Genomic DNA, 13,058 nt, shown 5'->3' with positions numbered 1-13,058 from the left:
ATGTGGACAGCATTACCCCTACAAGAAAGTAGAGAGGCTGCTTCCAGAAGGATCTCCGGCCAAAAAGAGGCAAACTATAGAGAGTGTAAAAAGTTTAGTAACCATACATGTCGGTCGAGTATCGTCAGACTACATTACAATTAGAGAATAATAGCAGACACCACATAACACACTTTAGCGTAAAATGGACAATACATAGTAAAAAGGGCATTTAAACCTACTAAACATTAACCTACAAATATAATAAACATGTCCATGTGCATATAACCAAGCAAGGATCCAACAATTATGAGCGGTATGTGCAAGAACTCCCCTAAATGCCCATCCAGCAAGCCAAAAAAGCAAATACGGTTGAACCAGACATACATAGAACTCTCCTAAATTGCATAAAAAAGTCTATATATTTTTTGGTTTTAACTTTTTAATTATGCGGCCCAGGTTGAACCCGAGTTGATTAGCTAGTAAAAGTATAAAACAGAATTCAAGACAATGCATATTTTGTATATATAATTTCCACATCATTCTATGCAAATCTTTTACTTGCGATTACTATTAACTATTTCTAAATATTTGTTGGCTTTATGAAAATAAAATAAAAATACGAGTATAAAAGTTGTGTAGAGCCCAAATCCATTCCAAGCATAGTTGAGATTTAGCATCGTTCATATTCATATATGACTGAATGGATAAATGATGTCTGTATGGATTAAGTCAATATAATTGTTTTTTGTTTATTAAGTCAAAAAAACAAACATTTTTGATAACTTAATGGATTAAGTATTTTTAATTAAGTCATGACTTAATTAATTAAGTCACAAACAAACACCACCTAATTCATGTTACCCAAGTACTCTAAAATTCACGGGACGAATATGATAACATTATGTTGACAAGATTAATTTTAGTGTATTAAGATTAATTTTAGTGTATTATATATGGCTATGTTAATAGTGGTATTGGTAATGTATGCATTACTAACACAGTATAATTGTTCATGCAGCGAATTCATGTTATATGTATGGATTTATGACCCGATATGTAGCTGCGACACATACATATATTTTTTATTTACCTCAATCAAGTCGTCAAGTCAAAATCAAGGACCTACCTAAGTTAAAATCCTGAATCCACCACTGGCTATGACGAACTGCATGCGCATAACATATGTAAGTAGTCCACAGCGTACGCCTGATGCTAGACAACGCTGAAAAGAAGCAGTAGTATAAGCATGTGCGATGCCCGGTTTCATGTATATAATGTTGAAAGCCATCTCAAGCGAATGCTAGATGCTTTTAACAGACAAACCTTTTTTCTTATTTTCAAAATATTATTACTTTCCTCTTCCTATATAAGAACTCCATTCACTCCCCCAAATAATTATTAAGGCATGTTTAGTTCATTAAATTTTGTAAACGGGATGGAATTGGCCGGAGTCTAGCTTTCGTTTGTCCAATTTCATGATATTTCAACCCATTAAGATTTTAATTAATCCCTGCATATTTTAGTTCTTTTGATAGATTTCATATTCTTTCAAAACATGAATCAAACTGACCTTTAGGCTTTTGAGTTCTATTTGATAACTTCTAATTAAAAAGCGTAGAGAAAACAAGTAAAATAATTCAGTACTATATTAATTTCGTGGCAACTAGCTTTCGTTTGTTCTTTTTCCACTTTTTTGTTATTTGCTTCATCAGCAATCACTTTCTTTTAGTGGAAGTAATAACTTTTGTTCATATCATTCAATTCAATCAATAACCTGGGTAAGTTACAAGGAAAAGCTTGTTTGCGTGTTGGACTATTTATTTAAATACTAAGTTATACTTGTCCAATGAACAATATATATTTATTATGTAAAATATTATTCATGATGAAATGAGATGACTCTTCTTGAACGATTTAAATAATTAAAGGATTTACTCATATATATAAGAAAAAATAAATAGAAAAAATTTGATAGAAAATAATGAAGAATTCTATAAAGCTTCTACTTGTTATTTTTTTTTTATACGAAATATAAAATAAACAGAGCATATCAATTTCCTAAAGATATCAAAACAAACTTGGATAAACAAAAGAGTTATTATACAATAGAAAAAAATTAACAAAAGTAATCCTTAAAAATTAAAAAAGCCATTTTTTTTTGTTTGTAGACTTCAAATCACTAGATAAAAACCATGACATTATTGTTTCCATCTTTTGGCTAAATTCAGACCCTTTTGTTTTTGTTTCTATATACGAGCATATAAAGTGAGAAAGGCAGACGGTGGTGGATATCACGGGAGGCAGTGGAGAAGGGGGGCGACAACGGAGGGTGATAGAAGCTAGGTCGATAAGAGTGTGTAATGATTAGAGGGAATTGGAGAAAGGAAAATATATAAGGGTTTTATGTTTTATGAAAGGGTATTTTGGGAAGAAATTTTTTGTTTAATTTCTTAATCTCAATCCTTTTTATAAAGGATTATAGATATTGTCATTTACTTAACTGCCTATTTCTTCACTTCATTTTCTCTCCATAATACCAAACAAACATATACTCCTTTTGTAAAAAACCAAATAACAAAAATGTCTAGAACTTTCCCTGAAATGCCAACCCCTTCTTCCTTGTTATCGGCTTATGCCTCAATAACAACCTCAATCATGCTCTTCCGTACAATGTTCGATCAGCTGTTTCCACCACAAATTCGACGTTACATTATCGACACCTTTCGTTTTTACTGGAGACCAAAATCATCAAAACTTACTCTTGTTTTTGAAGAGAAAAATGGGTTGACCATTGACCATATGTTTTCTGCCTGTGAAGCCTATCTTTGTTCCAAAATCAGCCCTGATTCTAACCGCCTCAGGTAAGTGTTTTTTCTTTTTTTTTTTCTTTCTTAGAGAGCTTTCTTTATTATTATTACTATTATTATTTTAGACCTTTGCAGCTACTAAAATTCTCAAGTTTTGTCATGTTTTAAGATGGACTTCTTGATTATTTTTTCTTAAAGACTTTTGCCCCAACTAAAATTCTCAAGTTTTGTCACATTTTGTGAAATAATTAGTCTTATTATATACAGAAGAGCTTTTACGATAACACAATTATGTATTGTAGTTTACAGTTTAGCAGAGCAGATAAATTAAGTGCTTAGGACAAGCCGGGAAAAAAAGCTCTCATCTCTAATGAATTTAAGTATATTAACAAAAGTTTTTAGAAATAACAACTAATGTTATAAAGTTTTTTAAAATTTGTATCCTGAAACAAATGGGCCGAGAACAGGTCGGATTTGCCGCTCCCCGGGTCTCCCTGCTGTTTAGGAAACTTACTGTTTTTCTGCTTTGCCGGCCATTTACATGTTGGTTTTTTAGGTATTGTCATTTTGTGATAACTAATACGGAGTAATATATTTTTGTGTGACAATAATAAAGGTTATTCATTTTTCATGTATAGTTTTCTGTCATATAAACCTTGGTGATAATGGATAAGTATTATTGATCGAATAAAAGTGATTACATGTGATTCAGTATATAAATTGATTCCAAAACCTTCATGAACCTAGCCCGTTTAGACAATTGGTCTCGCCATAATGACAAACCTATTACTTTTTTATAAAACATGTAAGCCCCAATCTACCCTCAGTCATGACTCACAAACCAATAGATAGTGTGGATTTTGTGTCGGTTATGTGGATGGTTCATTTTTTTTTTTTTTTTAAAAAAGAAAAAACAATTGGGTACATATTAAACTAAAGTAGAAATAGAAATTTTCGAAAGAAAGGAAAAATATTATGTTATATATGATTTGTTACTAATATTAATTTTTTTTGGGATAAATACATAATAATGTAACATATTTTTTTAAATTCCTAAAAAGGGTAACGTATTTATGTTTTGATTATTAAAGGGAGTAGGGGACCCTGTTTTCAAATTGTATGTATTAAACGTAACATAGTTAGATTTAATGTTAAACATTCGTTAAGTGTGAACGTGACATACAACATCAATAAAAAAGGCCACATCATCAAAGAAAATGGTCGATCTAAAGAGTATACACATCAATATCGTCATTTCTGACAATCGGGTATCATGACCTGTGAAATAAAATAAATACGTGATGAGTATAAAAATGATGGAAGAAAAATTGGTGATCGTTGATGGGTATGAAATGGGGTTCGAACTACTATGTGTAAAGAAATGGGATGTGTATTACGAAGATAAATGTCACGACGTCACGTAGACTTTTTTAATGATGTGGCATGTCACGTTGACACTTAACGAATATCTAACGTTAAAAACTAACGTTGTTACCTTTATTTCTTACAAATTGAAAACATTGTCCCAATAATAATCAAAACATGAATATGTTACCTTTTCAGAATTTTAAGAAAATAAGTTACAAATAACAGGTGAAAAAAACCTCTGTCCTAAATGATCTGAAGTATATAAATAAATTTTTCTACAAATAACAACTATGTTATAAACTTTTAAAACTTTGTGCCCCTGAAGCAAATGGGCCCGGACTGGTTGGGTTTGCCTCTCCACGGGCCTCCCCTGCTTTCTGGGAAACTGACTGTTTTTGCTGTGTTCTGCTTGCCAGCCATTTACATGTTCATTCTTTAGGTTTTGTGGTTACTAATATGAGAAACTTAATATATGTTTTTGTGTGACAATTATAACAGGAATGCATCTTTCATGTCTACAAGGATTACTTAGTTTGTGTCTGTTACAAACCTTAGTGATGAGCTTGAAATACCCAATTTACCCTTTAGTCATGACTCAGAAACCAATAGTTTGTGCATTTTAGTTCATGGCTTACAACTTTGTAGATAGTGTGGATTTTATGTGATTATGTGGATGGTACACTTTTAAAGGACAATTAGGGGACACATTAAATTAAAACAGAATTGCAAATTTTTGACACCAATGAAGAATTGTATGTGCAATATGATTTAGTACTCATACTAATAGTATGCTACAATTATCCCAGGGTTACTAAAGATGTGAAAGAAAAGCATATTAACATAAAGTTTGCTGAATCTGAAGAAGTCGCCGATTCGTTCAAAGATATCCCGGTTAAGTGGAACTATGTTCGTAAGCAATCACATCAAAAGCATGGCGGCGACAACGGTTCAATGTATGAATACCATGAGTCTGGGATTCCAATGAAGTCCAGCTCCATTTCTGAGCGAAAATACATTGAGTTAAAATTTGACAAACAATATAAAGAAGAAATCATAGGAAGTTACTTGCCATTGATACTAAAAAACCATCAAGAACTTGAAAACAAGAAGAAAGTTGTCAAGCTTTACAAGTTACAATCATACGGAGGTGGAGGACATGGTTCGTTTAAGCAGTCAATGAATCTCGACCATCCATCAACGTTTGACACGTTGGCAATGGATCCAGAGGCAAAAAAAGGGATAATTGATGATTTGGATTTGTTTTTGAATAGAAAGGATTATTATAAAAGAGTCGGGAAGGCGTGGAAAAGAGGGTATTTGTTGTATGGTCCGCCTGGGACAGGAAAATCTAGTTTGATTGCGGCTATGGCAAATTATGTGAAGTTTGATATTTACGACTTGCAGTTGTCAAATGTTGGGGGTGATTCGGCTTTGATAGAACTGTTGCTACAAACGTCGAACCGGTCGATTTTGGTTATTGAAGATATTGATTGTAGCATACAGTTGCCTGATCGGAATGGAATTGTTCCTGTTAAGTCTCATGGATCAAAATATGTTCGCGGTCCCCAGGTCTGCTTAATTAGATAAACACGTGCTAAATTAGTGAACCTATTTTCCAATTAAGATGAAACTAAAAAAAAACATACTTTTTAACTTATTCGTTTGATTATGCCTTGATATATTGTTTGTGCGCAGTTCTCTTTGTCGGGGCTTTTAAATTTCATCGACGGGTTATGGTCATGTTGTGGAGATGAAAGGATCATAATCTTCACCACAAACAACAAAGATAAACTTGACCCGGCTTTGCTTCGACCAGGAAGGATGGACAAGCACATTCACATGTCATACTTGACTTTTGGAGGATTCACAACATTAGCTGCTAACTATCTCAACATTCATGGCGATCATTGGCGATTTAAGGAAATCAAAGAGTTGATCAGTTGCAAAAAGGTTACCCCAGCTGAGGTGGCAGAGAAACTTATGATGTCTGATGATGTGGAGGTTGTTTTGGAAGAATTGGTGAAATTTTTGAAACTTGAGAAGATGGAAGAAGGTGAAACTAATACATTGCCAAATGAAGCAGAGAAATGATTTTTGTTTCTAAACAAACCATCTTACTAATTAATCTTTCTAAAATGACAACTTTATGTCTTTTGCAACCCATTATTTCTTCTGTATCTCATTACTTGAGCTTATCATGTATATTCATCTTGAAGTTAGAAAGATTAATACATAAATATTTGAGGCTTATCAATCATCATACTTATAAAAGTAATTACATGAATCGTATTACAATAGACAACACAAATCCAATTATAAAAACATGTAGAATACTCATTAGTGGAGATGGTTTCGATATGGTATCATTTGCCATGGATTAAACCCAAGATCTTCATTATTGTCTAGGTTTTTCATATTATTAATATTATTAATTATTAATATAGTCCTATTATATATATATATACTACTTATTAAAGAAAATACCCTCATGTTGAAAGTTACATGGGGGAAAATGTCTAAAATGTCCTTCCATGTAATATTTTAATCAACTACCCTTAAAATATATAATATTTTCACTTAGCACTCAGATATTTTCAGTTACAATAACCCGTAACATTAATGATTACGTTACATTATCAATCCTTTATCTTTTAAAATATCTCCATTAACCATTTATATCAATAATCTACATCAATCGACGCATCATATGTCACCAACCGTCGCATCTGCCACCACATCGTCGCCGCCACGATCACCGCCGCATAACGTACTAGTATATATATATATATATTTTATTTTTTTACTTTTGAACAAGGTAGTTAACTATGAGTAGTAATTTACTTTCCCACCCAGGATAAAGCAAGTGGCAGGAACGTACGTACGTTGGAGTCTTCTCAATTAAGTATTTATCAGGCGACAAACTATGTATAATTAAAAAACAATTACAAGAAATATTACCAAATCATTTCTATACATTTGTCACTTTTTAAATTTAAAAAGTAACCAACAAAATTTCACAATCATAAGATTTTATTTATTCACCACTCTAAACGAGTATAAACACACATTCGATCGCCTTTCATTCATATCTATATTTCTCTAGTAATTCCTCAAAAAAATGGCATCTTTCACGTTTCCGGACATGCCGACCCCTTCGTCTCTGCTGTCGGCTTATGCCTCAATGTCAACTTCAATCATGCTTTTCCGTACGATGTTCAACCAGCTCTTCCCTAGAGAACTCCGACGATATGTCGTCGATGCTGTTCGATTTTACTGGAAACCGAAATCGTCAAAGCTCACTCTAGTTTTCGAAGAAAAAGACGGCTTGACAATTAACCATATGTTTGATGCTGCCGAAGCCTTTATTTGTACTAAAATCAATCCTGATTCGGAGCGTCTTAGGTAATATAATATATATAAAGTTTGTTGTTAAATTTTAGTATTTTGTCCTTATATATTAAAATGATTACAGGATTACAAAAAATGTCAAGGAAAACTATATCAATATCAAGTTTGCGGAATCTGAGGAAGTTGTAGATTCTTTTGAAGGAATTCCTGTTACATGGAGATATGTCCGTCAGAATACACAACAAAATCATGGTAGCAGCGGCGACGGTGATGGAAAAAGCAGCTCGAGTGGAGGGTTTTATCTTGAGAAAAAATATATAGAGTTGAAATTTGATAAAAAGTATAAAGAGATAATAATAAGTTCTTATTTGCCATTTATTATTAGGAAATCTAAAGAGTTAGAGAACCAAAAGAAAGTTGTCAAGTTACATGATTTGCAATCTTATAGAAGTGGACCGGGCGCTAAAGATTCCGTTGATCTAGACCATCCATCGACTTTTGATACGCTCGCGATGGATCCTAAGATGAAAAAGGCGATAATTGATGATTTGGATTTGTTTTTGAGACGGAGAGATTTTTATAAAAGAGTCGGGAAGGCGTGGAAAAGGGGGTATTTGTTGTACGGTCCGCCAGGGACAGGGAAATCTAGCTTGATTGCGGCCATAGCGAATTATCTTAAATTTGATATATATGATTTGCAGTTGATGAATGTTGGAAGTGATTCTGGTTTGAAGAAGTTGATGTTGAGAACATCGAATCGGTCCATACTTGTTATTGAAGATATCGATTGCAGCATACAATTGCCCGATCGGAAGGGAATTCCTCTTCCGTCTAGACTACCCGAACCTAAACCCACTCGTGATCCACAGGTTAGTTTTGATATGACGTTCCTTTTGTTATCAATTCTTTTATTTTATTTTTTTGGTCGTTTTGATAGTCTTTTTCTATCTGTTTCTGGTCATTTTGATAGTCTTTTTAGCAAGTACAATAATGCACTTTCAGTGGTCAAACATGCATAATTTTTGGGTCTACTTCATAGAAATTTCACAAGTCATTGGTTTTTTAATTTGGGTACTTTATTTATCGGACATTATTATTTTTGCTACATGCGTTGTTTCTATGCGAGTCTTATCGTATCATAGAAGTGATTTAATTTCACTTACGAAATTTTATAAAGACTAGAGTCTATAGCTAGTAACCACTTTAATATGGTGTGTAATTTCACTTACACTAACTGAACCTCTTGATTAAGTAGCTAGTTACACTCATAAATATAGTAGTCGACACAAAATTCTTGATGAATACACCCCTTTTTGAAAATGAGTAATAAAATTCTTGATAGGTACATTAACTATATTATTAAGCATAAAGTTCCACCTAAATTAAGAAGGATCGATCTTGGGATACAAATGGGTTCCACTTAAATTATCATAAGATATGTGATACAAAATAAACTTATTCGTGTTATTGGTTACATATACTTGAATGTTTGTTTATATTTTAATTCTTAATTATCTTTATAATAATATCACATTATGAGTACAACTGGTTTAGAAAAATTCTATAATAGAGGTATTATAGCAACATGTGCATTGTAAAATGACTACGATAAACAATTCCATTAATACGTCTTAGCTAATAATGATAGTGACAAACATGTGATTATTATACTACAATTTACAAAGTATAATACTTGGAACCGTATATATCTTCAAAATTATAAGCTTTTATGACTTAAATGTATGAAAATCTAATATTAATAATATCGTAAGTTTCGTGTCCAGTATTGAACACGGGTCTAAAATGTAGTTAATACTCATATATTCTTTGGGGTTTATCATATGAGGATATCCAACGATATATGTGGGGTTTTTTTTCTGTTTCATTAGTTGATTATATATATAGACAATTTATTTTAATATATCGAGTTTATTTTTATTGTTAACTGACTCTAATGCAAACTCTTTTATTAAGATAGAAATTGTTGTTTTCGTAGTTCTCTTTGTCGGGGCTTTTGAATTTCATAGACGGGCTATGGTCGTGTTGTGGCGATGAACGTATAATCATATTTACAACAAACCACAAAGAAAGACTCGACCCTGCATTACTTAGACCAGGGCGGATGGACGTGCACATTCATATGTCTTACTTGACCATTGATGGATTCAAGACACTGGCGGCTAATTACCTTAACATTCACGACCACCATTGGCGATTCAGGGAAATCAAAGAGTTGATCGATTGCAACAAGGTTACACCAGCCGAGGTCGCCGAGGAACTTATGAAGTCTGAAAATGTGGAGGTTGTGTTAGAAGGACTTGTGAATTTTTTGAAACGTAAGAAGATGGAAGAAGATGTGATCAATGACGAAAATGATAAAGCTGATCATGAGGCTAAAAAGATCAAAATTGTACCGTGAATTTCATGTAATTGATAGTACTTCTTTCTCATCATCATATCTTAGTGGCTTTGCCAAATATTATATTTAGATATTTCATAAAGATCAAACTTAGCATTGAAACATTACTATGATGGAGTATTGGAGTATAGCAGGCTTATGACAAATCTACTACTATACGTACATTACCAATATTGATGGAACCGTGCATTATGGTGACACATAACAATCGTAGCATTAGAGTAAAAATTACACGTTATAAGCCAGGAGAATCAACTACAGAAAAACCGGTATCAACTGATTTGTGAAAAGAAGCTACTTAGAGATCCGTGGCTTAAGCCCCCTATCTATAGGGTAATTTTCCCACTAACCGCTGAAATGTACAATATTCTTTGTACATCTCTATATACAATGAAATCATTATTTTTTTCTTGTGGCAATTAGCAATTTAATGAATGTACATAAAAGATTTGGTCACTTAAGGCACATGGCACAAAGTATTGGCTACACACGAACTTAGATTTTTTATGACATATGTACCTAACGATCACTTTCATATGACATATATTAAAATGAAAAACTAGTCCATTAATTTGCAATTGTAAGGTGATACTGGAACTTTAAAGAACATTTAACAAGGCCTATTGGTAAACCAATATGAACACGGCCCATAACAGAGACCAATAATACTACGGCGGCACGGCCCATAAAGGGACCGAAATGAACCACGGCACATTTTAGAGACATGGTTTTCAAAACATAAATGTACGCAAAATTTATATTAATATCTATATCTATATATTTTTAGGGGAAAGATAAAATGAGTGTAACCTAAAAAAAGTCCATGTAACTTACACATGTGTAAGTTAACTCCGACCACCACCATGATCATCTCCGACCACCACCATGATTTTCCGGCCTTACTTACACATGTGTAAATAACTTACACATGATTTTCCGGCGGGCCCGTAACCAGAAAGTTTTAGTGTTTTTACAAAAAAATCTTGTATATCGTAGTACATGATGATGGTAGTGTGTAAGTTACGAAAATCAATGAACTTTTTTTAGATTTTTTTTAGGTGGACTCATTTTATCTTATATATATATACTAGGATTTTTGCCCCGTGTGATGCATGGTTCTTGAATTATATTTTCAAAACTTTTAGTATTTAATCAATAAAATTTCTAATAAGCAACATTTAAATAAAAAATAGCAACATTTAAATAAAAAATTATATAAAATTAATTGAAAGTATTTAAAAATCTAATATTAAAAATTTTCTTAATATCAGATTCACTACATTAATGAGTGGAAAAACAAAATATTAGAATACATACATACATTTAGCAATAACAATTTTGTGAAATAAACTTGATATACTGACTTAGACACTTCGTACAAAACACATATTGATATAGACGTATTTATAGGTTAGTAATTAACAAACTTATATATTGAAAAAAGGTGCTAGCAATTATTTATTTGGAAACAAATAAAAAGTTGACTATTTTATCTAATATATTGTTATTTTATTTTATTGATATTGTAACGAAAAAAGAATGTAGTATATATTAAATGGAAAAATTCATAGAGATGACACATAGAAAAAATCTTATGTGGCAAAGTATAAAGATAGTTTTAAGTTGAGTTGGATGACTTTAGAATACTAAGATAACTACTGTTTTATTAGATATATAGATATATTTATGGACTTTTAATGCATCAAAATGATGTTTTTAAGTGTTCTCACCGTTCTTATTTTAAAATTGTTCTCACCGGAGTGTTACTCTATATAGGGTGGCTATCAAATGAGAACCAAATTAAAATGAGAACAAATGAGAACACTTAAAAACTACATTTTGATGCATTAAAAGTCCATAAAAGTGACATAGTACATAACTAATTATCATTATTTAAGTGTTTAAGAACACATTGATCCATCAAAATTAAAAAAATCACGTTTTTTGTTGGATGCAACATTTTGATGAATATGCATCCAAGATGGATGAACAAAACAAAAAACGTGATTTTTTCGATTTTGACGGATCAATGTGTTGTTAAACACTTAAATAATGATAATTAGTTATGCACTATGTTAGTTCTATGGACTTTTAATGCATCAAAATGATGTTTTTAAGTGTTTTCACCGTTCTTATTTTAAAAGTGTTTTTACTGGAGTGTTACCCTATATATATATATATACACACACTAGGGTTTTGACTCGCATGATGCACAATACTTTCAAAATTAATGTATTACTCTAGTTGTGTTACAAAATTAGTGAATGAAAAATTATAAATAACATAAATTTTGATGATCCATATGTATGAAAATGGTTAAAAATGAAATATTTATTCATGTGTTGCGTCCGTTGCTTATCATAAACTATTGTTGAAACAAAAAATGACAAAAAAAAAAATTAAATAAATATAGCTATTGATGATTACTAAACTGTGTTTTGTTATTTTTGAATCACTAAATTTGTAATATTATCTTTACATTTGGAATTGATATTCTACATATTTGTCAAGCATAAACTCTATGTATTATAAATTTCGATTGTCTCTGTAATTGCTTTATGTCATGAAATTAGACCATTTTCAATTTGTATGCGGAACTCGAACTACGTATGTTTGGATGAAACACAAGACTCTCGAATTATCCCCCTCTAACAATCCACTCATACAGATGTAAATATTGAGAAAGTCTAAGACCTTATCAATGGATGACTAATTTATTAGCTAAAAACTACATAAATTTTAGTTGTAAATCAAATAAAGAATATTTTGCATAGACTAAACAAAAAAATAATAAGTGATTACATTGATTTACAATAAGAAATTACCTTTGATATAAACCACAACCACAATGGATATTCTAAAAATTTGAATGTTCCTAAAGCGATGTTAGCTTAGTTTGATGTAAGAAATTTGAAATAGGATAGTTTTGGGATTTGATAATATCATGGTACGGGCTTATTTTATTTTTTTTTATTATTTTTTTTTCAATTGAAAATTTGATTTATGTTTTACATAAATATTTTTTTTTTCAAACATATATTTAAGCTTTTATTTGGTAAATATGAGAAAATTTTATTTTTATTTTTTTGGTATGTAATATTGTAAAAAAAAAAATAGAGATGACATATAGGATA

At 31.4% G+C, this 13,058-nt stretch overlaps 2 protein-coding genes across 2 annotated transcripts; both read left to right on the top strand.

The window, feature by feature from the left end:
• Positions 1–2,488: 2,488 nt before the first annotated feature.
• Positions 2,489–6,405, top strand: LOC122611294 (AAA-ATPase At2g18193-like). The gene is made up of 3 exons (XM_043784298.1): positions 2,489–2,843; positions 4,964–5,726; positions 5,853–6,405. The coding sequence occupies exons 1-3, from the start codon at positions 2,563–2,565 to the stop codon at positions 6,246–6,248; spliced, it is 1,440 nt and encodes a 479-aa protein (XP_043640233.1). The 5' UTR covers positions 2,489–2,562; the 3' UTR covers positions 6,249–6,405.
• Positions 6,406–7,119: 714 nt separating this feature from the next.
• Positions 7,120–10,031, top strand: LOC122609681 (AAA-ATPase At5g17760-like). The gene is made up of 3 exons (XM_043782631.1): positions 7,120–7,559; positions 7,630–8,374; positions 9,502–10,031. The coding sequence occupies exons 1-3, from the start codon at positions 7,276–7,278 to the stop codon at positions 9,922–9,924; spliced, it is 1,452 nt and encodes a 483-aa protein (XP_043638566.1). The 5' UTR covers positions 7,120–7,275; the 3' UTR covers positions 9,925–10,031.
• Positions 10,032–13,058: the final 3,027 nt, after the last annotated feature.

This window comes from Erigeron canadensis, chromosome 8 (genome assembly GCF_010389155.1).
Source record: "Erigeron canadensis isolate Cc75 chromosome 8, C_canadensis_v1, whole genome shotgun sequence".
NCBI classification, from domain to species: Eukaryota; Viridiplantae; Streptophyta; class Magnoliopsida; order Asterales; family Asteraceae; genus Erigeron; species Erigeron canadensis.
This window is presented reverse-complemented; position numbering and strand designations above follow the sequence as displayed.